Source organism: Cheilinus undulatus, linkage group 6 (genome assembly GCF_018320785.1).
Source record: "Cheilinus undulatus linkage group 6, ASM1832078v1, whole genome shotgun sequence".
In the NCBI taxonomy this organism is placed as follows: Eukaryota; Metazoa; Chordata; class Actinopteri; order Labriformes; family Labridae; genus Cheilinus; species Cheilinus undulatus.
Window position 1 is genome coordinate 4,269,884 of NC_054870.1, and position 25,782 is coordinate 4,295,665.

General features: G+C 38.4%; 1 protein-coding gene across 5 annotated transcripts in view; it reads right to left on the minus strand.

The window, feature by feature from the left end:
- The window catches only part of nt5c2a (5'-nucleotidase, cytosolic IIa), a 46,564-nt gene that overhangs the window by 2,658 nt on the left and 18,124 nt on the right, over positions 1-25,782 (minus strand). For 4 of the 5 annotated variants that reach the window (XM_041789275.1, XM_041789276.1, XM_041789274.1 and 1 more), the window contains exons 16-18: positions 24,900-24,960; positions 23,547-23,723; positions 19,522-21,532 (exon numbers count right to left, since the gene is read on the minus strand). In XM_041789275.1, the coding sequence (XP_041645209.1) occupies positions 21,281-21,532; positions 23,547-23,723; positions 24,900-24,960 (490 nt within the window). In that variant the 3' untranslated portion in view covers positions 19,522-21,280. Of the gene's footprint in view, positions 1-19,521; positions 21,533-23,546; positions 23,724-24,899; positions 24,961-25,782 lie in introns of those variants that run through there. The other variant, XM_041789278.1, reaches the window with a different exon arrangement.

Consider the following 25,782-nt stretch of genomic DNA (forward strand, 5'->3'; position numbering starts at 1 on the left):
TTTTCCACACCAAAATACATCCAACTATTTATACTAGTTAAATATAGTGTGTCCAGTACTCTTTTAAATGTCGCCAAAGTCTACCATCAATATTAAACCTTTAAGAGTTTTATAAATGTATTCTTTTTAGTTGTTTTTTTCTCCTGCAAATGTTATAGTGTTATCTTAAAATGCTCTTCATTTCTATCTGAACTACACTGTAAAAAAAATTCCGTTAAATTTACGGTAAAACGCTGGCAGCTGTGGTTACCAGAGATTTACTGTAAAAATTACGGTGAGAATGTATGAGAAAAAACGGTGTTTTCATTCTACAACTGTAAATATTACAGTTCAAACCTGTTTTTTTTTAACTGTAAATTTCTGTTAAAAAAATACAATATTGTAACCGTTTATACAAGGATTTGCTGTAAAAATAACAGTTATACTGTAACCATATTTACGGTAATTTGCTGTACAACTTACTGTAATTTGATGTAGAAGTTACAGCTCTATTACAACATTTTCTACAGGGATTGGCTGTAAAAATACGATAATGAAACAAACCTGTTTACGGTAAATTACTGTAAAAACACCAGAAATCCTGTAAACCTAAATACAATCTATCTCAGTAATAAAAACAGTAGACCCGTATAATGTTAAACGGTATTTTATTATAACTACTTAAATTTTACAGTAAATTACTGGCAGCTGTGGTTACCAGAAATTTACCGTAAAAAATACAGTACAAAACATGAGAAATTACAGCTGATATTTGCAGATTTTACGGTAGTAGCAAAATACTGCCCAACTTTAAATTTTACAGTAAATTACTGGCAGCTGTGGTTACCAGAAATTTACTGAAAAAAATACAGGACAAAACATGAGAAATTACAGCTGATGTTTGCAGATTTTACAGTAGTAGCTTAATACTGCCTTACTTTAAATTTTACAGTAAATTACCAGCAGCTGTGGTTGCCAGAAATTTACTGTAAAAAATACAGTACAAAACATGTGAAATTTCAGTTAATTTGCTAGATTTTTGCAGTAGTGCCCTAATACTCCTACTTTTAACAAAAGATTCAAGCTCTCTGATAAACAATAAGAAACTCTGCAGTTATATGTTTGCTATAAAAAACCTTTCAACACATCTGATAACTTGTCTGTTTACTCACAAAGCAGTTTAGATCTTGGAAAAAAAAGCTTGTGTCCATATGTATGACAGGTAGTCCTTGGTGTAATGCATGAAGATGAAACAAAGTCACTTGCCCCTAAATGATTCAAGAGTAATGAGTCCAGTCTTGACTGAAGAAGGCCTTCCACTTGGGAAGCTTCACATGGCCAAGAAACTTCATCTTCTTGAAGACTCGAGCACAGTTCATCAGGTGTTCTACTTTGGACTGGCTCCATCCTCTCTGCAGGAAGTACATATACAAAACAAAGTTAGAGTGATTCAGTGCTTCAGTTTAATGCCTACACAGATGTAAATTTGAAAAACTAGGCTCTAATAAGCCATGCTTACAATCAGCACAACAGAATAAAATAAACAGTGTGTACAGTACATACAGATCATTTCTATAATAGAATATGGTGAAGAAACGCAAATGTACCCACAAGTGACAGCTATTAAGTCAGCAATCACCTAACAACAGCCAATTACTTTTTCCGTTATTGATTATAATGAGACAGTTATGACATATTAATTGCAATTTGCTTTTCCTTTATAGTTTAGAGCTGTGGTGCCCAGGCTTGTATCCACTGAGCTCCCCCCTCCTTCACATATCCAAGAAGATATGGACCCACACAAAAAAGTGACATAGCTATTGCTGTAAAAACTAAACATAAATTTGAATTGATGTCATTGTTTAAAGAAGTTTTAATTTTGGCAGATATTTTTAATTTTAGTCTTAGTTTTAGTCTTTAAGTGAAATGAATTTTAGTTTCAGTCACATTTTAGTAATTTCTGTCCATTTAGTTTTAGTCCATAAAAAGTCCTCACATTTTAGGTTTTACTTTTAGTCCAAGCATTTATTGTCTTGCTTAAATCTGGTACCAAGTCATAGTGGGATGTTCTCTGCACCCTGCCAAACCTGGGGTCCCTGCTTTCTACAGCTGAGAGACAGAAGAGCTACAGCTGCATTGTTTTTTGACATAATTACCCACAGTGGAGAGATATCATGGATTTTGAATGTCTGACGAAAACTACATTACATTCTAGTCAAAAACTAAACTTAGTTTTTTTCAGTTTTAGTCATCACAGATCTATTTTTGTTAGTCTTAGTCTAGTTTTTGTCATGGAAAACAAAGCTGTCGATGAACATTTTTAGTCATAGTTTTAGTCGACGAAATTAACACTGGTTTAAAGCTACACACCATAGCCCAAACCACAAGTGTTAGCAAAAGACCTTGGTATGAACCATTCATAAGGGTTATATTGTGATTTTAGGTAGATGAACCACAAGATAAATATTTGCAAACTATGCTCTTTATTTATATATTTACTTGTAAGACCACCCAAATAAATATAGAATTTGCTTTTACATGTAAATATAATATATAATTTTATATATAATTTCTATATAATTTTCTTCGGGGATGAATAAAGTTATTATTGTATTGTATTAGGGTGAGCCTACCCATTAAGCCCAGGCACCATTTAAGCCCACTTGCGACTTTGAAGTCAATTTAAAAAAAAAAAAAGAAGAGGGGCCTTTCTTATGCTATACATTATTTTGTCCAATCACACAATTTCTTAATTATATGTCAGTTTTTGTTTGACACCAATCACATTTGTAGATATTGAAAAAGGCCCGCCTACATTTGTGCAGTCTCAAGGAGGCTCAGATAAAGTCGCCTCAAAACTTTGGTGTTTTGGGACCCCTCAGAAAGAACCTCTTTTCAACCATTTTCAGCCACTGACTTGTTAAGTACTTTCATATTATGTAATTTGAGAGATTATTGATTTGTTTTTTTGTGTATAAACAGGTAGTTTTTTGTAATTTCTTACTATTTAGTTTTATGTGAAAAGATGAGTCATGCTAGCTAGCGTAGCAAGCTAATCACTAGTCAATACATGTAGCCCTACTGATAGATACACTGCTTAATGATTAAAAATGATAAGTACACAAACTAAGTGTTTTCTGATTCATTTTACATAAATCTTACATAAAACTTTGAACAAGAATTCCTTGATAATTCAGAAAGTTTGGCAGAAGAGGAATAACTGTGATGGCAAGTTTTGCAGCATATTTAGCCTACAGGCATTTCTTTAAACATTTGTTTAATTTTGGTGAGAACATATTATCTTCATTTCCCTGGTAGTCACTGTAGTACCATTTAAGCCCAGTGTGTTCCATTTAAGCCCATCTGATGTGTTTCAATAGAAAAAAATGAAATTTTGAGGTTTGATAGCTTTTCGCTGTAATCCTGTGTTGGATGTTGTTATACTAACTTCATTAACACGAGTACATCACAGATCACACACTGACCAGAAGAATTGTTATGTCAGTTAATTTTGCATAATTATTTGTTTATAGTGAGAAAAATGCCAACAAAAAAGAGGAATTACAGCAACTGTCCTAAAATCATCATTGTTACAGCCAAACATTAAATCCAAGTTCAATAAGATATTGTTGATTCACTGTAATGTCATTTAATACTTTTAAAAACAAACACATTTTTTTTATTTTGTCAATATTGAATCAAATTTTGTCAATATTAAATAAAATGTTCAATGAAATGTTAAATACTGAAGCCAATGAAAATTAGGTTTAGGCCTACTTAGTCATGTTTGTGGTGGTCCATTGTTACAAGCCAAACATTAAAGCCAAGTTCAAAAAATAAATTGTGTTTAACATGTATAACATGTTACTGAATTAATATATGTTTACTACTTGAAAAATGTAATAATTTTTTAAATTTCTGTCAATAAACGTGGTTGTGGGCTTATTTGGAACACACGTGGGCTTAAATGGTACTTAGGTACCAATTAAGCCCATGCCAGACTTTTGACTTTATTCATAACATTTCTTTAATTTGTTCTCTAAAATATGCATAAGTAAATAAATATACCTTCAAATGAGGGATTAATCCTTCATTCTAACAAATGATCATGTTTATAAACCATCTTAGTATCTATGAAAAATACGTGAACTTAGATTTTGGTGGGCCTAATGGGTACACTTATCCTAAATGCTTTGGGCTACAAAAGGATTTTGCTGTAACAAAGATGATGGGTGCTGAATTTTAAATCAATCATAATGAAAACATATGACTCACACAGAAAACTGTATTGGCCCCCATATGGTGTGATCATCAGAACACTGAGAACAAGCTGGACAAAGCAGTGGCATGGCAGTATTCTGGGTATTTCTACATGACCAGATTAATGCAGTGCTTGGTGTAAACTACATAAAATAAACATAAAATGGCTTCATGTTGCTTAAAGAAAGATTAATCTAAAGAATTTATTGAGGTATGTACAAATACTGTGCAAGGCTTACCATTATTTTTCCTTGATAACTGGCGTCTTTTTAGAAGAGTGGAATACCGGAGACAGTATAAAGTAATGGAGTCCTAGTCACTACTAGCAGAAGAAACAGGACCTTAAAAAAGAGTAAGGAAAAATAGAAAGACAAGGTAAAGCACCAAATCATGTCAACTTAGAAGTTTTGAACACTTATGTATGCACTGATTGCAAAGTACTATCCAATTTTTGAATTCACTCAAAAAAGGAGGGGACCCAATCTCTTCTTGTCCCGTGAGCTGAATGTCTTGTCACATCCCTTGTGTTTTGTGGCAGAAGCTACAGCAGACACAAAATGCAGACATACATGTAGAGTGATCCAGCTGTTAAGCAGTTATCAGACGGGTGTTGCTGTGTTTATATGTTCTTCTAAAATCAACACTAAGCTGTGACTGGTGCTACCCTCTCCACTTAGAGTGTGTGTTGATCCCACAGCTCTGTAAGTCATCTTGCTTGCCCTTGCGCTTTTTCTGCTCACAACAGTTTTGGTTTAGAAAAAAATGCTGCACATCTATTTCTTTTTTGTTTTTTAAATTTGAAAATTTGGATACTATCAAACCTAAAAATCTGAACCAGAATCTTTATTGTCATTGTACACAAGTACAACGAAATTTTGCACAGTTCCATTCAGTGCAATTATTATTACCTCTGCCAAGGAGGTTATGTGATCGCAGGATTTGTTAGTTTGTTTGTTGGCAACATAACCCAAAAAGTTATGGATAGATTCTGATGAAATTTCCAGGGAATGTCAGAAATGGCAAAAGGAAGAACTGATTTGATTTTGGGACTGATCCAGATCATCGTCTGGATCTAGGAATTTTTAAAGGACTTTTCACTATTGGGAGATAGGGCTAATGGCGGAGGTCTGCGCTCTCTGAGTGCTTTTCTAGTTTATTATTGCAACTGCTCTGGGATATGTGCTGTTTTTCAGTCTGTTAGTTTTGGCTCTTATTGTCCTGAACCGTCTTCCTCAGGATAGCAGTTGTTACAGGTGACGATAACACAGTTATAAAAATAACTGATATTGTATCATATGATGCACACAGCTGGAAGGAAATAAAACATTTTGCCAGCATTACACTATACCATATAACTACCTCTAAAGAGGAAAAATTATTACCTCTGTAGGAACTCCTGAGTGGATCCCAATGCTGGTCAATGCATAGCATGAGCTGCCTTGAAGCCTAGCAAGAGGCTCCTGGGAGGATGATAAAAGTAGAAAAGAATTACAAGCAAATCATCCATTACCATCCAAATGAGTCCTTAAAGTGTTTCTGAGATCCACTTACTACAAAAAACAATACATGGGGCAGGCTTTCCACTGGTACCCCATCTGGCAAGAATGTTTCAACAAGGCAAAAGAGGTTGTCTTCTTTTTTGTCGAAACAGGAGAGAAGCCCTTTATGTCCTCTGAGCAGCCCTCCAACTGTCCTCTCTGAATCTTGAGCTTTGTGGCATCCTGCAAAAATCAAGTGAGCTATTAAATCTTTAGTGCCATGACACTGACGTGCACATATCCCCATTGTGCATTTAGGAGGTGCTGGAGCCAACAGGTAGTGCCCAGGACCACCACAGTCCACCACCACACTATCCACCTTATTCCTGGGGCCGCTACTGTAAATGTGAATATGGGTGAAACCTCCGGTGCCAAAACAGAAGTAGGCTACATTAAATACATGTATTCTAGTACAGCAACTAACTATGGATGCTAACAAAGAACGACAGTTGTTTCAATAGGAATTCTTCTGGAATTTGTAAATATTTATATTTTTGTTATCAGATGTTCACATTGTTTGTATTATAAGCTGTAGATAAGTAAATAAGGTGGATACCACATTATTCCTGGGGGTCTACTGTAGCTATGAATGGAAGTGGAACTTCCAGTACAGTAACAATAATAGCAAAAACATGATTTTTCCAAAGGCTTACTAAAGTGATTTAGTGTCAACAGTGGTTGTTCTGAAATAAATAAATATTTGCTGTAATAAATACTGCTTCGTTTTTGTTAAATCAATGAGCTGAAATGTTTTAATCATATTTTCTGTAATGCTCAGTACCTGTTGCTATGTTCATGGTACTAATATTATGACAAAGTTAAATATGTCTCTCACAACATGCTGTCCACTGTCTAAGTGCATCGGGGATGTGATTCTTTTAGTATTAATTTATCATTAATTCTTAATACAAAACTTGACATTTACCAAACTGAAGAGCTGGCAACTTGAGTCATGGATAATTTTATAAATATAATTCCCATATTTAAGAGGGATTAGTTTGTAAAATGAGAATTTCAGCAACTCCACAAACTAGAAATGTATCTTTTTATACCGATATAAAGCTACTAAAGTTAGCTAAATATGCCCTTGTAGGTTATCTAAAGTAATGTCATCAATTTGAACTCTCCAGTAGAGGCTAGAGAAATAATAATAATATTATCCCGTCTGAGGTGAAGCAGTCTAACTTTATGTAGTTTGGTATTAAAATTGCTTTAATAGTCACGTTTAGCATCTCGTTTCTATGCAAAGTCCCATTTAGATAGAACGGAGCGGAAGTAGCGCCCATATTCATGGAGGGGTAGGAATAAGCTGGAAAGCCTGCCTCAGGGGACTCTGAACACAGATATGAATGTGACTCTGAACACAGATATGAATGTGACTCTGAACACAGATATGAATGTGACTCTGAACACAGATATGAATATGACTCTGAACACAGATATGAATATGACTCTGAACACAGATATGAATATGACTCTGAACACAGATATGAATGTGACTCTGAAGGGGAAAAATCCTTCACCTTAGGTCGCTCTGAAGCATCAGTGCTGCGGCGGGACTCTCACTTTTTGGCTAGGGGACATCACGGTCCTCACGGTCACTCCCACCTCATCTGGAAAACTCCGTCCTTTTTCTTTCCCTCTTCCCAGTGTTCCCAGTATCCAACCGCCCATTTTTTGTGCATTTTTCAAAAGTCTGAAGTGGGCGGAGTTAGCTCTGAGCTTGGGGTTCACTTATGGACCCCAACACAGCAAGTGTTAAACGTTCTCCACGCTAAAATGACAGCAAAAAATACAAATCATACAGCAATGTTGGCTGGTCTAGAATTGAAACAAAATGCCTCCTGACCCATTTAACTTCTACCTATAAACACGTGGTGTTACTGAATGAAAAGAACTCAAGAAATATTTGACACTACGACAAAAGAAGTTCTACATACCTTACCAATAGCTCGTAGGCTGATGCTCCGGGTGACGTCGAATTAATACACGCCAATGTCCTGCTTTGTATTCCATCTTCGTTTGCAGCCCGTTCTGCGAGCAGACAGCAACTTTATGAAATATTTCCGCGCACACGAGACCACAGAAGACACGAAAACGCTGTAGTTTACCAGGCAGCCGTTGGCGGTTTGATTTTCCAACGAACCACACACGCATGCGTATAAGGTCCTTCTTTCCCCGCGCCTGCGCGAAACCGTATTCGCGCATGGCAATTGACTGCAACCACAGTGCGCAAACGCATTTCGAGAAAGCAGCACTGTTTGTGTACATGGAGGGAGGTGACTGAAAACTGTTCACTCTGGAGCTCGTTTCCAAATTGTTCCATTTTTAAACACCCAAACCGCTGTTCTAGTACAGACAGAATAGAAAACGTTCCTGTGTAGACAGGGTTGAATGGCGACGGGAAACAGTTTTTCAAAATTATTTTTATATATTTATTTTTTATATTGATACAACTTTATTGAACAGATTCCAATAGTTAATACAGCATTGGCACATGAAACAAAACGTATTTACTAGACATAAATAACCCCACATACAGGTAAAGAGAAGTTTAGATTAAATTACATAAGGTATGAGAAGTAAATTAAAATTTCAGAAACTAAACCATGGTTTCATATTGTTTTTTTTTTTAAGAAAATTTTTTTTCCCTTAGAAATCAATTTGATAGACTATATGTACAGTTCCCATTCATTTTTAAAACTGATTATGGAGGGTTTCTTGTCATTCTATTTGCATTCATGTTTAAGTTGTTTAACCAGTAAAAATAACTATTGTATTTATATAATGTATATACTATATATTCAACTGTGTTATATACATATTATATATACAGTATGTATCTCTCTCTCTCTCTCTTTATGTATATATAAAATAGTTCTTTCCAATTACCTTGTTATATTTCCTATCGGTAATATGTGTCATCCAATTTCAGTTCTGAAAGATTGACTGAAACATTAAAGTACATCAATGTATTTTGTGTTAGATGCATTAAAGGAAGTGGAATGGCTTTACAAATGCAATGGCATTCTTTGTGAGAGCAATTAACATCATTCTTTTCCAATAAATCAGTTAAACTAAAATAATTGACCACTTTCATCCATCAAATTAAGAACAAACAAAATGATTTTTGGTACCATTCTTGGTTTCAATAAGGTTTTCATATTAACTGTAACTGTCCGTTTATTTCACAAGGCAGCATCATGTGGTGTAGCACTGAGAAACAAATGTGAACATAACAACAAATTGGTGCTTGTTCACAGGTTTTGCAGGTTGACAGGTTTTTACTGTATTTTCTACAGAACTTTCCTGATCATGCAGTATTTTTAACCTCTTGTCCCTGCTAAAATTACGGTATGTGATTGCAATTTTTTTCACAGATTTTTACTGTGAATTTAAATGTACATGAGAGAAAAGTCTGTAATTTTAACAAAATACTACTGTAATTTTTAGAGTAATTGCCCGTCTTGAAGATTACAGTATTTTTCCTTTATTTTCACAATCTTCTTTCGTTTAAACGGTACAATTTTGTAATTATTACGTACTTTAATTGTAAAAATTTATGTTTCATACCGTTGCTTGATTTACAGCAATTCTGTGTATTTTATACAGTAATATATGTTTATTTGTTTTACGGTCTTTTACTGTTGCTATTTGACAGTCTTTTGCTGTATTTTCTACGGACATTTTTTACAGTGTAGTCATTTTAAACAAATCAAAGAAAGGTGCAATGGTCTGCATAATGCACATTTACATGCTAAAAAATGTACCCTCTGTCTTTGGACATTAAATCCACATTTTTATGCAATAATGTGCATTAAAGTCATAGTGCAGAGGTGTCCAAACTTTTTCCACTGAGGGCCACATACAGAAATATATAAGAATGTTGGGGCCACTTTAATATCCACAAGGTGAGGTATATGAAAGTCTTATAAAACCATTTAACTTATGCTTAGTGAGTATGCCTAAATGGATAGTTCAGTGAGGAAACACAGATGATTTGCAACTATAAATATTTCTTTATCAGCAGTTATTAATTAGGACTTAGTGCTGTTATTTATGTTTGCCAATTTGGCTGCCCTGGGATCCCCCCTGCCATTCTACAAGCCTACATGGAAAGTTTCAGGCAGGAACAGCGCACGTTCCTGGTCTTCCTATGCCGAAAAGCAAACTCTAAGGCAGGGAGAGAAGCTTCAAAAACACAAGAGCAGAGCAGGCATCAATGACAACAGAACAACACTAACAGAGTCAGAGGCAGTATGAAGGAGGAGCTGGGGTGGAGGAGGGTTGCAAAAGCAGCCTTGCATTAGATCAGCTGATCGGGGAAGAGCTTGACTCCATGCCCTGCCTGAACTAAAGCTAAATGCTCGATGTAATGGCTGACAAGGCAAATAGACAACCATTTCCAGGTTTTTTGGGGGCCCTAGCTGCCACTGGCTCAGCCCCTGAAATATTATTTGTACTGGTATTTGCTGCTAAATCCGGGGGTGATAGTATTCCGGCACTGTGCCGGCTTTCCGGCGTGGCGGCGTTTGACTGCTGGGAAAAAAAAAAAAACTACTTTTGTGAGCTTGTTTATGCGGGACAGCCTGATGTCAAGTCCCGAGTCAATAAAGATGACTGACAGTGTCCATCAACCACACCAGGCTTACTAGCCAATCAGAAGTACAGCGGAGGCGGGTCTTGCGGAAGACAAAGCTGAGGTTGATTTCCTGCTCTGCCGTTCAGTGAATCTACCGCTGATGAATCCCTATCAGGGCTTAAGCAGTACAGGTGTCATTATGTTTAAGTGGAGCCGCTGCTATAACCCAAAGTCTGAGTTTAAGGCACGTAGTCTCAACGATGTGAAAAACGTGTTTCTACTAGCTGACTTCTCCGTTAGCCTCGTCCTCTCCAGTTACGCACAGAGTGAGAGGACAGAGCGCTCAGTCTGCGCTGACCTCTGATCAAAGATTCATGTATAAAAAAGGCATTTTCTCTCCGCTAATATCGTAGCTGCTTCTTTTATGTTAACACGCTAATACGCGTCTGAGTGTAGCATACAGGTCTGATATGACATTCATTTAGATTAGCTCTATAAACATCAGAACCCAGTGTGATACGACAATATGGATCAAACTCTTAACAGGGCTTAATGGGTGTTTAATAACGTTAGGAATAGTTTCCTATTACTCCCAGTATCAGTAAATATATAAGGGGTGTCCAAACTGTGGCCTGTGGGCCAACTGTGACCCTTGGTCCTTTTGAATTGGCTTGTAAGGAATCCATTAGAAATACCCACATAAGAACATAAAACTTAACTATATTTCTTAGTTTGACTAGGGATGCACAATATTGGGGTTTATATAATACAGGGATATTTACAAATTAAATTTAGCTGATATCAATACCAATATATAAATGTAGTTTAGACCTAACACTTCAGTCCTTGAAACACAGTCTAAGGATGAACAAAGAAACAAACTTCAGTCTCTAGAACACTAAAGTTGAAGTTATAAGGATGAACACAGAAAAAGACTTCAGCTGTCCGTTGTTGGCGCCAAAAGTAGAAAAAAAATTGATGAATACAAACAAAAGGATTCCAGCAGCAAATAGCAGCACAAACTGAGCTCATTTGCTCCTCTGTCTGATCTCCAGGTCTGATTTCTAAATCACACTGCTCTGATCATCTTCAAGCACCAACACTTCTATAAAGTCAGTCAGCTTCCAGCTGTTTGCTCTTGTTTTGTGTCTGAATGTGGAGATGAACCATCAGCGTCTCTCTTCTCTGTGATTGGCTGTTTGCTTTGGTAGACATTAATGAGAGCTGTATTTTAGTCTGTGGTTTTGTATTTCAAGTACATTCACTTACTAAGCATGTATTTTGGTCACATGTTGGTTTTAGAGCTGTAACAAACATTTTATATATTGTGCTACAGGTTTTTGTTCTGTGCTACAAGATTGTCAACCTCTGTAGCACCAGCGCTACGGGCAGAAAAAGTTTACGTGCAGCCCTGCTTTAATGGATGGTTGCTAATCAAATTTTATTGAACAACCGCTAGAAGAAGCCTCACATGCCCCCATAACATTGTGACCATTAACTTTTATTATATTTCAGTCAGATCCAGTACTTTTGTTGCTATTGGCCTTCCTATGTATACGTCCCCCACCCGGGAAAAAGTTCAGGCTCAGGATTTTTTTTCACTATCGGCCATGTAAATCTCCTCAGGGAGTTTGAAATCCAGATATTTTTATTTTGTTGCCAGTATTTTACCGTGTACAGCGTTGTCTCAGTTTAGTCACATCCATCAGTTCTTCTTGTTGAGATGTTTGTCTACAGAATTAGCATGATAGCTTCCTGTTTAAATGTGGCCATATTTCATTTTATTTCTAGAATTTGATGTGGGACCATCAAACTTGGACTGTGGACTACATTTCGCCCCTGGCCCGCAGTTATAGGTATAGCATGTGAAATTGGGAATACTGGCAAACATCTAATGGTCAGATTCTTGATGTCAACACTGGTTCTGGTGGTGAATGTGGCCGTCAGTGGGAATTAAAAAATGTTTAACTGCTCAGTGTTTCTTTCTGTGGATGATGGAGGAGTCTATGGACAGGGATCCTCCTTATGTACGAATAAAATACTTGAGTTAATTTACTTAAAATCAAATAAATCTGATTAAATGCAGCTGTATTTTACATTTAATCAGATATAAAACTATATGCCTAGGAAGATCACAGGTCCAAACCTTAGTTATGATCATTCTGTACAACCCATTCATCTTCTGTCTACAGTGATTATGCCATGTAGGCTGCAGGGGCCCGGAGACAATCAGAGCCGTCATTAGGCGAGGGTACACCATGGACCGGCTGGCAGCCAATGACAGGGGTCTCTGTAAACCTTTAAACCTTTATCTCCCTCAGCTGGGAGCTGTTGATAGATGTCCTTCTCATTGTTATTATGAATCAGCTGACTCCGAATAAATGCTATAGATTGATTGACTGGCTGAATATGAAGTACATTACAGTGCACTATGTAAAGCAGGGTTGGAAATTAGCAACCACCACCAGCCAAATGCAGGAATTTTTGAGCAGTGTCTGGTGCATTTGTCCATCCTACCAACAGTCTGATTTTGTGACAGTAAAAAGCATAAACTGAGTCCTAGCTTTCAGGGTGTTTACGATCCAAACCGAGTGGACCTAATCACTAACTGACCAAAGAACCCTGCCTCCTTGTCCCAGAGCTGCTGTCACTGTTTACAGTCTGTGTGATTTGACTTTCTATCATATGAATCGTGCTGCAGCTGGAGCTGCTTAAGATCTTTAAACTGATGTTTCATTTGTCTTAAGTCCAAGATAGTTAAATAAGGTTTGAATTCTGGTGAGGAATTGTGCACAACATATCTAAACTTAAAACAAAAAATAAGGCAGTTTGTGTTTGGTACATTATTTCTTTGTTGTAACAATGCTTCTTGGTAGTAAATCTTACACCGTTGGAAAGCCTGTTTATTACCCTTTTAAATGATGCCATATTTGTAAGGATCATGCATTTGTGGGATGAGCAGCAGAGCTGAGTATGTGGAAAAATGTGCCAAATCTTCTCTGCCAATGCTAAACAGCTGATTTTGCTGTTGACTTTTTCGGTGTTTGGTGGATTGGATGATTGAAGTTTGAAGAAACAAGACATTTTGACAATTCAACAGTTTATTTATTTAACAAACAGGAGCCTCAGTAGCGTGTGGAAGGACCATGCACAACAACAACAGCCTGGCTCCTCCTCCTCATGCTGGTCACCAGCCTGGTCACACACTGCTGTGGGATGGCATCCCATTCTTCAACCAGCATTTGTCGCAAGTCAGCCAACGTGGTCGTGTTGGTCACTCCGGCACGAACAGCACGCCTAAGCTGATCCCACAAGTGTTCAATGGGGTTAAGGTCAGGACTGCTGGTAGGCCATTCCATCCTCTCCACTCTCAAACTCTGGAGGTAGTCTCTGATAAACCCCACTCTGTGGGGGCGAGTGTTGTCATCTTGGAGGATAGAGTTCTTGCTGACAGGGTGAAAAAAAACAGTATTCTTGGGGTGTTGTCTTCTTAGGACGCCAAATTCGCAGTCTGTCTCTGACATCCCCCGTTACATGGAACTTGGCCTTCAGTTTGGAGATGGTACTAGGGTTCACTCCAAACAAAGCTGCAACTTATTTTTGCGGAACACCAGCTTGAAGTTGCGCAACCGATGGGCCCTATCCAGATCAGTCAAACGTTCCTGGGGGTACCAGAAGCTCAAAACAAGAGTCAATAGTAACAGCAAAATAAGCTGTTTGGCATTGGCAGAGAAGATTTGGCACATTTTTCATGGGCAAACCGAAATACTCAGCTCTGCTGCTCATCCCATAAATTCATGATCCTTACAAATATGGCATCATTTAAAAGGGTAATAAACAGGCTTTCCAACGGTGTAAGATTTATTACCAAGAAGCATTGTTAAAACAAAGAAATAATGTATGCAACACAAAATGCCTTACTTTTTGTTTTAAGTTTAATAACCACAAGTCTGAAACTCAAAATGCAGAATCAACTTCCAGTGTCCCCGTATGTCACGCAGCAAACGTTTACACAACCAAAAACAAACATGGTCGAAATTGGTTTAAAATGAGCACGACCTTAATGATTGTGATAACTCTCCTAATAAGTCATGTCGAGGTTTTTTTAGTAGATCTGATGATCCATCTGCAGATTAAAAAATCATAAAGAAAGAGGAGGAAATGATCAGTTAGCAGAAAGGGGCGATTTGGCATAGTGATGAAATTGATTAAATGTATTCAGAGTTAAAGTGTGACCACCCCTGTTAAGTTTGGTGATGATTGACATAAGCACTGTAGAGTTATAGAATCAAAATAGTTGGCACACTTTAAAAAATATGGAAAAAAGGTTTTACAACTTTGGGTCCTGTCCACAGCTCTGCCTTATGGTGAAAACTCCCAGTTTGCACAATGTTAAATCTCTATCTTGTATACAATAAGCACAAAGAAACTGGAGAGATTCTGATGAAATCTGTAGGTGGAGATCCCTCAGATGTGACAACAGTGATGCAGCCCAGAGCAGCCAATGGCCAAAATATGACCTTTAACTGTTTGTAGTGTGTTTGCAAATATTAAAGCCTTGGTTCCCAACCTGTGGTCTGGGACACCCTTGTGGGGGTGTGAGGGTCTGTCTGCTTTAAGGTTGGTAAAAGTAGGATTGTGGGTAAAATCAAGATAAAACACATGAATGGTTCATACAAAGTCTTTTGGTAGTAACACTTGTGTTTTGGGCTGTTTTGTTTGACTTTAAATGATGAAAACAGTTCAAACTGATGTGTATTTTTGACAGCAATAAGTCACTTGTTTGTGTGTGTGTGTGTGTGTGGGGAGGGGGGGCACAGCTCTTCTTAGATATGAAAGGGGGGGCTCAGTGGAAAAAGGTTGTGAAACACTGTATTAGAGGATGGTCCAAGATGACTTTTTATTTTGTCTAGATTTGATACACAAGTGTACCGACTTGATCGTTGGACTTGCACAATTCCACGTAAACACAACAATCTTCCCCTGGGACCAATTTTCTGGAAGGTTTTTAGGACTTTTTAGCCATGTCTAGCCCCTCAAACAAGTCACAAAGTGTCGGAAAATTATATCTAAGAACACAGATACAACAAAGTCCTCAATCCAAGGTCAGTTCTCAGGCCCTAAATATGGACCTCCAACTGGGTTGTTTATTGTAAGGTGTGACCAAACAGCTGTTTGGGGAGGAAATATGGAATCAATCTCTCACTATCTGCATAAACTGTCATTTTCATGTTGCTAGCAGAAAGCTTAGTCTTCCTTGTCATTGAGTTTGGTGTTTATTTTTTTTTAGCTCAGTACTCGATGCAATACTTCACCAAAAATATACTCAAGTAAAAGTAAAAATAGTCTCTTTTAAAACTACTCAAAATAGCACAAGTACATAAAAAAATCTACTCAGTTACAGTCATTTGAGTAAATATAGTTACTTTCCACCCCTGCTCGTACCAAGCTGTTCATCTTGTCTTTCAGTTTCGGCTTATTTACAGTTAAATCTGAATTTTTTTTGACATGGCTGCAGTGGAGACTCAAACAAGACAGATGACATGCCAGTGTGTTCTTAAATAGTTGAAACATTTCCTTTTGTCAAATAGCCTATAATTTGAATACCAGAATTCTTATTTTTTTTAATAATATACCTCATCTCATTATGCTTATGTTAAAAAAAGTGTGGTAGATTTTTTAATCCTCCAGTCAAAGTGGAAGGTAGGTAAAAAAGCTGTGCCAAGTAAGAACCCCAGTTAGTCCCTCGACACCTCAGGGAGGCGGGTCTGTGAGTTCTGCTGTTCCTGAGACCTCCCTCCTTTTATCATAAGGTAACATCTCTAGATTTATGACAGGTGATGGCATGCTACATCCCTGCTGATTCACAGTTAACACTGACGCTTACTAAAGCAGTTACCAGCTAAAATAAATTTTAAAGACGAAAACAGAATTTTAAGAGTAACTTGTGCTTTAAAGAAACGACACCAAACATCAGATCAGAGAATTTATTGCAAACATGAAACTGATCAAAACCGTTTTAACAGCAGCATCTGCGCTCTTCAACATTCTTCAAAACAAAAGCAACATTTCAGGTAAACAGAAAAAATAAGCATGCATTCAATAATGCAGGTAAAAATTAAAACCATCCATTTGAGTTTCTGAGTTTTGATTCTCAAAGTCAATGCAAAGTCTTTGAAGTAGCAGTCAGATTAAAACCAGCATTTTCAATGGTTCTCTCATGTGATTCTGATATAAAAGCATGACAAATGTACATGTCTACTCAAACATGGCCCTCTCTGTAAGCAGCAGAGTAACACATATTGCTCCCTTTCTCAAATATTTCAGATAAATATCCCAAGGTGCAACAAGGCCGATGAAGGTCATACACCTCCCTGACAAAGGGACATTTAAAGGGGACATATCATGTCCACCAAACCAAATTTGTTATGGGTGTTTTGGGTATCAAAATATGAAATAAACTAGCCCAGGCATTTCTGTGGTACACTTATGTACGTCTGAAGACATGAAACTGAACAGTCTGTTCAGAATCTGCTCTCCATGTGACATCAGAATGGGAGTTGTTACAATAAAACCCACCCGTTACCTGGCATCTCCATCTGTAGTTCTCCACCCACAGCCATGAAAGCACTCAGCTTTATTCCTGTTGAAACTACCACAGAAAGATGAAGGTAGAGTGAGATGGAGCTCATATGCGTCTTTAAATAGACACCAAGCATTCCATAAAAGCCGTGTAGAGCTGGTTTAAACAGGGTCAAATCCTCCTCTGGTGCTTCTTGATCTATATATTTTGACTAAAGTACCGGAGAAGGTTTCATTTAGACCACATGGGACTGTGCTCAAAGGCTGAAAAGGGGGTTGATATGTCACCTTTAAACAATCTGAAACCCTGTAGAGAGACCCTAGTTCAAAAAGGAAAAGGTGGCTTTGACACTTTAAATCGCTAAAGCAGAACAATCATCGAGTCAGAAGAGCAGGCTGGATGGCCTTTCATGGATCAGAGAGATTAAATACAGCTTCATTCAGTCTGAGATCACTACAGCAGATGAAACAGGTCCTCCTGTTAAACCAAAGGTCCTTAAAAATCAGAGCAAAGATATAAATACAGAAAAATTAAATCAGCAGTAAAATAAACCGAATGACACCTCATCATGTCAACAGCATCGGTGTTGACATCAGTGCATTGGAGAAAGGTCCACAGTTGCATTCAATGACAGCTGAGTCTACCTCTCATATTACAGTAACAACATGTTTACAGCAGACCGAACCGAGGCCAGTCCTGCAGCAGCAGCAGGCTCACCTCTGCATGACAGACCACTGCTGTCAGGAACCAAGCATGCACAACAAGCACGACACAAATACTCATGAGTAATAAAAATAATAAGTTCTGATAGAGTCAGGAAGGAAAGAAAGACTTGATTTGACTTGACCTGAAGTCATTTCTCCACATGAAATCAAAATTTTGACTAATCATAGTATACATTCAACCTGTACACTCTGGTCACTTTATTAGGGATACCTGTTACACTGCTGAAGTGATGATCTGCTGAAGTTCAAGCTGAGCATCAGAAAGGAGAGGAAAGGGCTTTAAATGTGCTAATATTGGTGATGTTGGTCTGAGTATTTCACACACACCTATCTACTGGGATTTCCAAACAAAACCACGTCTAAGTTTACAGCACTATTTTCTGGTGACCCTCTTTTTAGGAGGTACAAGCCATCATGACCCAATCCAAAATGGACCTGATCTATACATCATTCAGAAAGTTAATTCTTTACTAAAAAGTTTTTGACAAAAGCATGACAACTTCATTTTACATGTTATTGCTTGTCGAGCGTGCTCTCTGTGCCGTCCTGGGCTGGCTGGTTCTAACCTGGCTAACGTTAGCACTGGAGTCACTCTGGTCCTGACCTGAAGCTTTCTGTTGTACGGGCCCTTTACGTCCGTCACATTAGCGTTTTTTTTTTTGCCTTCCGTAGCATGCATGACTGTGACTTGAGCTCTCCTGCCATCCAGTGGCTGGTAGAGCCTTGTTTTATGTTTTATTAAGGTGGAGAACACGAGTGTAGGGCGGAAAACTCATTTGGCAACCCAAAAAAGATCTCCCATGATCCACCTGTGGGTCAGGACTCAGAGAGAGTGGGTTACAGAGAAAAAGAAAATCTCCAGTGAGCAACAGCTCTGTGAAGTTACTGCTGATGGCAGATAAGGCTGAACTATTTTGGAAAATAATATAATTGCGAATTTTTCAAAAATGAAAAAAAAAAAAAAAAAATTACAGACTATTCTAAAAATGGCATCTAAATGATTGCATATGTCATACATAACATCTCTGCAGCAAAAAAAAAAAAACAAAACTTTAAAACTGGTATTTGGAAGTAAATTTCAGGTCAAAAAAATATTGTACATTTCTGTGATTTTTTTCTCATATTCGATTAATTGCCCAGCCCTAATGGCAAAGGTTAGAATGACCAGACTGGTTTGATCAGAAAAAGGCAGCAATAACTCAAATAACCGCTCAGTATAAACAAGGTATGCAGAAGAGCATCACTAAATGCACAACATGCCAAAAATTGAAGCAGATGGGCTTCAGCAGCAGAGGAAGACCGCACCAGATGACACTTCTGTCAGCAAGAACAGCAAACTGAGACTACAGTTCACATGAACCCACCAATATTGGACAAGGATGACTGCAAAAAGTTGCCTGGTCTGATGAGTCTCTGTTTCTGCTGCCATATTTAATTTGGTTGTAAAAGTATGCCAGACCACTAACTACTGAGGCACATCCAAAGTAGAGCTGGGAAATCAATCAAAAAGTAGATTAAATTGCAATATGGCCTGCTGCCATTTTCAAATCGCACAAGGTACAATATTTCTTTAACCTGAAATTCATGTTGAAATACCAGCTCAAAACTTTTTTTGAAGCAGAGAAGTTATGCATTGCATGACCATGCAATAATTCAAGTGCCATTTTCTTTAGAATAGTCTACAAAAATCCTGCTTTCTTCATTTTTGTACTTTTTTCTTGTTGAATATGAGAATGACATAAAAATGATCACTCCCTTCAAAGCAACAATTCATATCCAATTTGCAATATGGGTTAAAATCATCACATTTAGGCTTTTTTTTTCAAAATTGTTCATCCCTTGTGTAGTCTTGTGTTGGTTATAATATAGATTGCTTTATTGCCTGTGTTTGTTGGGAAATACATAAGATGAGGAACTTCAGGAATAATCGCATTTCAAATCACACTTGCAATACTGGGTAAAAAAAAAAATCGCAATTATATTATTTTCCCTTATTGTTCAGCCCAAGTTCAAAGTCACTTGAACCACCTTTCTGATGATCGGTTTGAACTTCAGTCCACTGTCTTCACCTTAATCCACACGACTGAATCCATTAAGTGATTATATGATTAGGTGTATGAGATCATGAGCAGTTTGCAGGTGTACCTAATAAAGTGATCAGTGAGTTTATTTAAATCAACACTAAACTTTAGTTTTAATTTTAAGTTATCAACTACTTTACAAAACAAATAACCCCTGTCTGTTTCAAAATGCATATAAAAAGCTTAAATGACTGACTCATTAATGTGAACATTTTAACTAACCTTGTTATTCATTCTTTTACGGCTGAAAACAAAACAACATTTATGTTAAAATAAACTTTTAACAAGACTTCTTACTCATAACTACTGTAACAAACTCAAAGTGGGACGACTGAGACAGTAACCGTTCATTAATACTAAGCTACCTCTGACGTTTTCACTTCCTATGCTGCAACTTTTAAAACAGGAAGTGTAAGCAGACTCTGGGGTAGCGATCTGATTTTGTAGTTTATGGGAGACGTGGTCCCGTTGTGGAACACCTGACAAATTTAAAAGGTTAATGTCTGATGCTGGCTTCACGAGCCGACAGGAAGTGACACAGCTGTTGACTTCAAGTAACCACAGCAGCCACCGAAAATTCAGACACGAACCGTCTAATGACTGAGTCCAGCAGCAAAAAAACAATTCATTTCCTTCAAGTAATATCCTCCCTTATACGCTGTTATTTTTCATTTCCCAGACTTCAACATTACTTTTCATAAAAATCCTAAAGAGGGGGATGAAAGCTTCTTCCTTTTTGAGGCAAGATGATCCTAGCATCTTTTGTTTCTGCATTGCTTTGTGCATCGTTGAGGCTACTCGAGGTCAAAGAACGTATTCCACACCAACACATATTTGTGTGGTTATATTAAACTGCTTGAAGCATTTCTACGTATATCCATTTTCTGAATTCCCTCCAGGGACTATCATATCTTTTCTTTTAGCTATTTGTCTTTGGAGGAGGAAATAAATTACACCTTAAAAATGGTCCCAAAAGGCAAAAAAAGTATGTGACTAATGTAGCTGAGCACTTCAAGGTTGGTTTAGTCCTGTAAGTTGGGTAAAGCTAAGGGTAAAACTGGTATGAGGCAGCATGGCGGTGAAATGTACAGTGCAAAAAAATAAATGCATACTGGACTCTGGATCCTGCTGACTTGCCCTATTGACAAAAATCCCCCTTAAACAAACCAAGAGGAACCACAGGGATCTGGAGCTGCTCTACCAGAGTCCAGACGTTTTCTCTTAATTGATACAGCTTTTTCAGTTCCATACCTTTTTTTTTAAATCCCACCCTTTATAATCCTAAAATACTTGAGAATAATCTGAGGACATGCTCTGAGAGATGTAGGAGACTGGTTAGAACTAAAATCAAACATATGGTCCAAGGCTAGAAGAGAGAGAGTACCTGTGCTTCTTATTGTAACAACAAAAGTCAGCAGAACGTGTCAGCTCAGCAAGCAGCTCTGAAAACTTCTCCAGCCCTGTTTGTTAACACCTAAAGAAAAGATCAACTGAAAATATAAAAACAGCCTCTTCTGGTCTTCTGCCTCCATCTATTCCTCCTCCTCCTCCTCCTCCTCCTCCTCCTCCTCCTCGTCATCATCCTCGTCATGGCAGTGGGTGATCTCCTGGGGAGCCTGGGGGAAGAAGTGGGGGGGCTGGATCTCGCTGATGGAGCGGGTAAGCTGGTGCCGTTTGCACTCAATCTCCTTTAGGTCCACATCGTGCCGGTTTCGTGTAGCTAGCGGCGACTCTGTGTCGATGATGTTGACGTGGGTGTGCTCCACCGTTGACTCATGAGGCATCTATTGAAAGACATTTTTTGATATTATGTAGACAAGACTAGGCTAAAACCTAGTACATGGCTGACTGCAACTATTTGGGATGCCTGTTAAAATGCTTGACTGGATCATGAGTATTTATGGGTTGTGTAATTGTGCTGTCCCTAATGTCTGTGGGTTGAAAATTAAAGGACTCCCTAAAAGATTAAAACACAAATCCCTGTCAGCAGTAAACAGCTAACCTGACACGCCAGATCAACTCATATATACATTGCATGAATATATTTGACATTCATCTGGGAAAGCTCTAATAAAAGACGTTTGGGAAGGGCAGGACTTTTCAGAAACTCTTCAGAAGGTGATCTCATGTGCAGGCTACCGGTGCCTTAGATGATTAATGGCGGAGCTTCATCTAAAATTGATGCCAAGGCTGGTCAGGAGGCGTGCAAAAACATCTCTGTCTGCCAAGACAAGCTTTTGGTGTGACTCTCTGCTCTGATTTTAAAGAAAAAGAAATTTGTTGGTCCAGTTCTGATTAAACTGCTGATTTCCTTTTTTGAAAGCAGTAAAGGCGAGCCTTCTATTCTCTAGATTCTCTGCATGCGAGACGTGTGTAGCAGTTATGTGCAATGCAGCGCTCATGCAGGCAGCCTGAAAGTCCTTGTTAACATGCAAAACCAAAATGAAAATCAAGCCATGCTGTGTCCCAGCTCATGTAGCCAGTCTGAAACAGGCTCTAGACTTGGAGCTGACTCTATTCTGAACTGTTTCACACTTAACTGCAAACTGCCTCAATAGCTGATTAAACTGCTGCTTTCCTTTTTTGAAACCTTCTTTTTATGCAAGTTTTCTTTTTTACAACACTAAAGGACAAACAAGAAAGTATAAAAACAGACAAAAATAGAAAATATCAGTGAACAGACAGGTTGACAAGGTTGACACAGGCCATACATTAGTGCAAAGTGGAGTGATCATTCACACATACAATGAGTTACATGTTAAAGAATATAATGTCCACCTTTCCCAGTATTTAGTATACTGTTCAGCCCGCTGTCTTAGGGTGAAGGTTAGTTTCTCCATACATTGTATCTCGTTAACAATGGTAATCCAGTCATTCATTGATGGCAAATTTATCTGCAGCCATTTCCATGTAATGGCCTTCTTACTTGCAGCTGGGAGCACTTTATAAAGATAAATATCCTGGGCCATAAGTCCAACCGGGATTTTACCCAAATACAATGTAATAAAAGAAAAGTCGACTTCTAAACCAAAAACTGACCGAATTTCTCCAGCAAAAATATCACAAAAAATCTTATGTTCTTCCAGCAGAATTCCTGCCAGGCTCTGGAGTTGGTGGTCTTAGCTTTAAACTGCTGCTTCCCTACAGCTACATCGGAGCTAATAGCTACCGTGCAGCAGCCCCTGGATATACCGGAAAACCCCACCGTAATGATCGCAAACCCATTTTGAAGCAGATTGGGAGAAGAAGAAAACATCTTTTCTGCCACGGAAAGCTTTCAGTGTTGCTCTCTGTACTTGTTTTAATAAAAATAAAAATAATAAAAATAAAGATACCTTGCCCAGTTCAGAAAAAAGGGACGCTGTGGCTTAGTCCGAGCTAATCACTCCACTAGCAGGCATTGTATCCAAGCACTCACACAAGTAACGCTTTCTCTCATAACTATCACATACTCATGCTGAAGCAGATTGGCAGAACAGCAATAACATCTTTTACAACATGAAAAGCTTTTAGGGTTGTTTATATTCTTTATTTCAAACAGAAATGTGGTCCAGTTCTAGAAAAACAGACGCAATGCTCAAGCTTTATCCAAGGTATTTACTGCAGTGGAGGAAGCCATTACCGATGGCTTTCAGTACAACTAAACCCTGGCCATAGTGCAGCTCTGTATGCATGACTCTGAAAGTAGAGTCATTCACTCAGGCACTCACAGTGGTCAGCCAAAAACGTAAGCACAGAACACAAAAGACTGAAGGCTGCATAAATTCACCCTACGTAAGAATATAAAGTAAATCTCACCAGCACGTGTGCAGCTCTGAACAGGTAGCTGAACGGGTAGTACAGCAGGTTGATGAAGGAGGCGGCGTACAGGTCAGCATAGCGCATCACTTGGGAGGCAAACAGTGTCTGTCGAGATCCGCTTCGAAACAGACTTCCCATCATGCCATAGCACATGTCCATGTCATGGGTCACTTTCTGAAAAACAATAAGACAAACATATTTTACATTCCACGTCTCTCTACCCTCATCAGTAAACAAGACTTGAGATACCTGAACTCACTCACCTGGTGCTAAACCAGACTTTGAAAAGCAAAACCCAGAAGTGTAATCTTACTGTGTTTACACTGCCTGTGATGTATTCTACCAGTGTGGAAACAGCATACTTTACTAAAAGTTGAAATTTAGAGCAAAACGTTAAAGCCAGAAGGCTTGTGTCCTTCATCAGGGCCATCAAAAACACACTGCAAACTTATTCCACTGATGTGGACCTATCTGTAAAAACAAGGGGAACAGGGCTCTCTATTTAGCATTTTCCTATCTGTCTGGGCCAGGCAGTAAAGGCGAGCCTTCTATTCTCTAGATTTTCTGCATGCGAGACGTGTGTAGCAGTTATGTGCAATGCAGCGCTCATGCAGGCAGCCTGAAAGTCCTTGTTAACATGCAAAACCAAAATGAAAATCAAGCCATGCTGTGTCCCAGCTCATGTAGCCAGTCTGGAACAGGCTCTAGACTTGGAGCTGACTCCAATCTGAACTGTTTCACACTTAACTGCAAACTGCCTCAATAGCTGCTGGTCCCAGCCTTATTAAGCCAACTGAACCACATCATTTGCAAAAGTGGCAATGTGATTTTGAGGCTCCTCAACTGGAAACTTTCCTTGATCTGGCTGCGCCTTAAATCCAGTCACAAACAGAATCAGTGACAAAGGACAACCCTGGCAAAGGCCAACATGCACTGGGAATATGTTTAACTGCAGACACAATTCAGTTTGGTCATGCAAGGACTGAATGGCTCGTAGCGACTGACCCTGTGCCCTATATTCATGCAGTATTCCCCTAAGACTCCTAAAGGGATGCAACTGTAGGCCCTCTCCAAGTTCACAAAACACATGTAGACAGAATGAGAAAACTCCCAATCCCTCTAAAAGCATACTGCAAGGATTTTACCCAGACTTTCTGGGGACTTTTCAGAAAGTAAGATTTACATTTCTCACACCAAGAACAAAAGCACTCACAACAATTAAGACAGCATATCAACACTAAGCAATCTAGCTTAAGTTAATATAATATTTTAGAAGATCTGATTATTCAACAGATTAGTAAAGCCCTTTTTATTGTGAAATATAGGAGGAAGTGTGCATCGGAGTTTTACCTTAATCCTTCTCTGCAGTGAGCTGATGTCCGGCCTCTCATTGCTGCTGCTGTCCAGATGTCTGAGAACAAAACACACAAATATTCTGTGATCTGTGACTCCTGGTCTGGTTTCATGTTCCCCATCATTTCACCAGGAGATTTTAGAGCTGTATAAAGCTGTTTCTGTCTGCTGGCAAGCTTTATAGATGGAGATTCTGATTTTTATTTCCAGCAGGACTTTGCACCTCCACAAAATGAAGCCAAAACTACTAACTGGTTTGCTGACCAGTATTACTGTGCTTAATTGGCTAGGTGACTGGCCTTAGCTGAAGCCTGTAGAGGAGAATTTATGGAGCTTTACTGAGAAGAAGAGAGACAGAAGATCCAATGATACAGACGAGCTGAATGCCATGATCAAAGCAACCTGAGCAGCAACCTACTGCGATGCCATGTCACATTTACGCAAGGATTTGTTCACATGGATCCCAGAAATATTTCATTGTATGTGTAAAAAATGTGGGGTGACTGTGCATAAGTGGTAGAATCAGTCATCTCTTAACTGGAAGGCTGAGAGGTTTGATCCCAAGCTCCTAAGACACTTGAGGCCAATCCCATTTCTACCCTTTGACCTTCCCCTTCCTCCTCAAAACAGAGTGGTAAGGGGTAGGGGTACCGTCTGCTTTCATAGCGTTAGCTTTGCAGCTGGTATATTGGTTCCCCCAGATCTAAAAACAGCTTGCAACAAAAACTAAAGGAAACAAACCTATTACTAAGAATATAGGAATTATGGCAATGGGCGAATTTGCCAAAATGTTGAAGTATCCCTTTAAGAAACGAGATACCACCTGATTGCTGTTCATCATCACACTTTGCAGATAAACTGCTGCTTCTTCGGAAGTGAC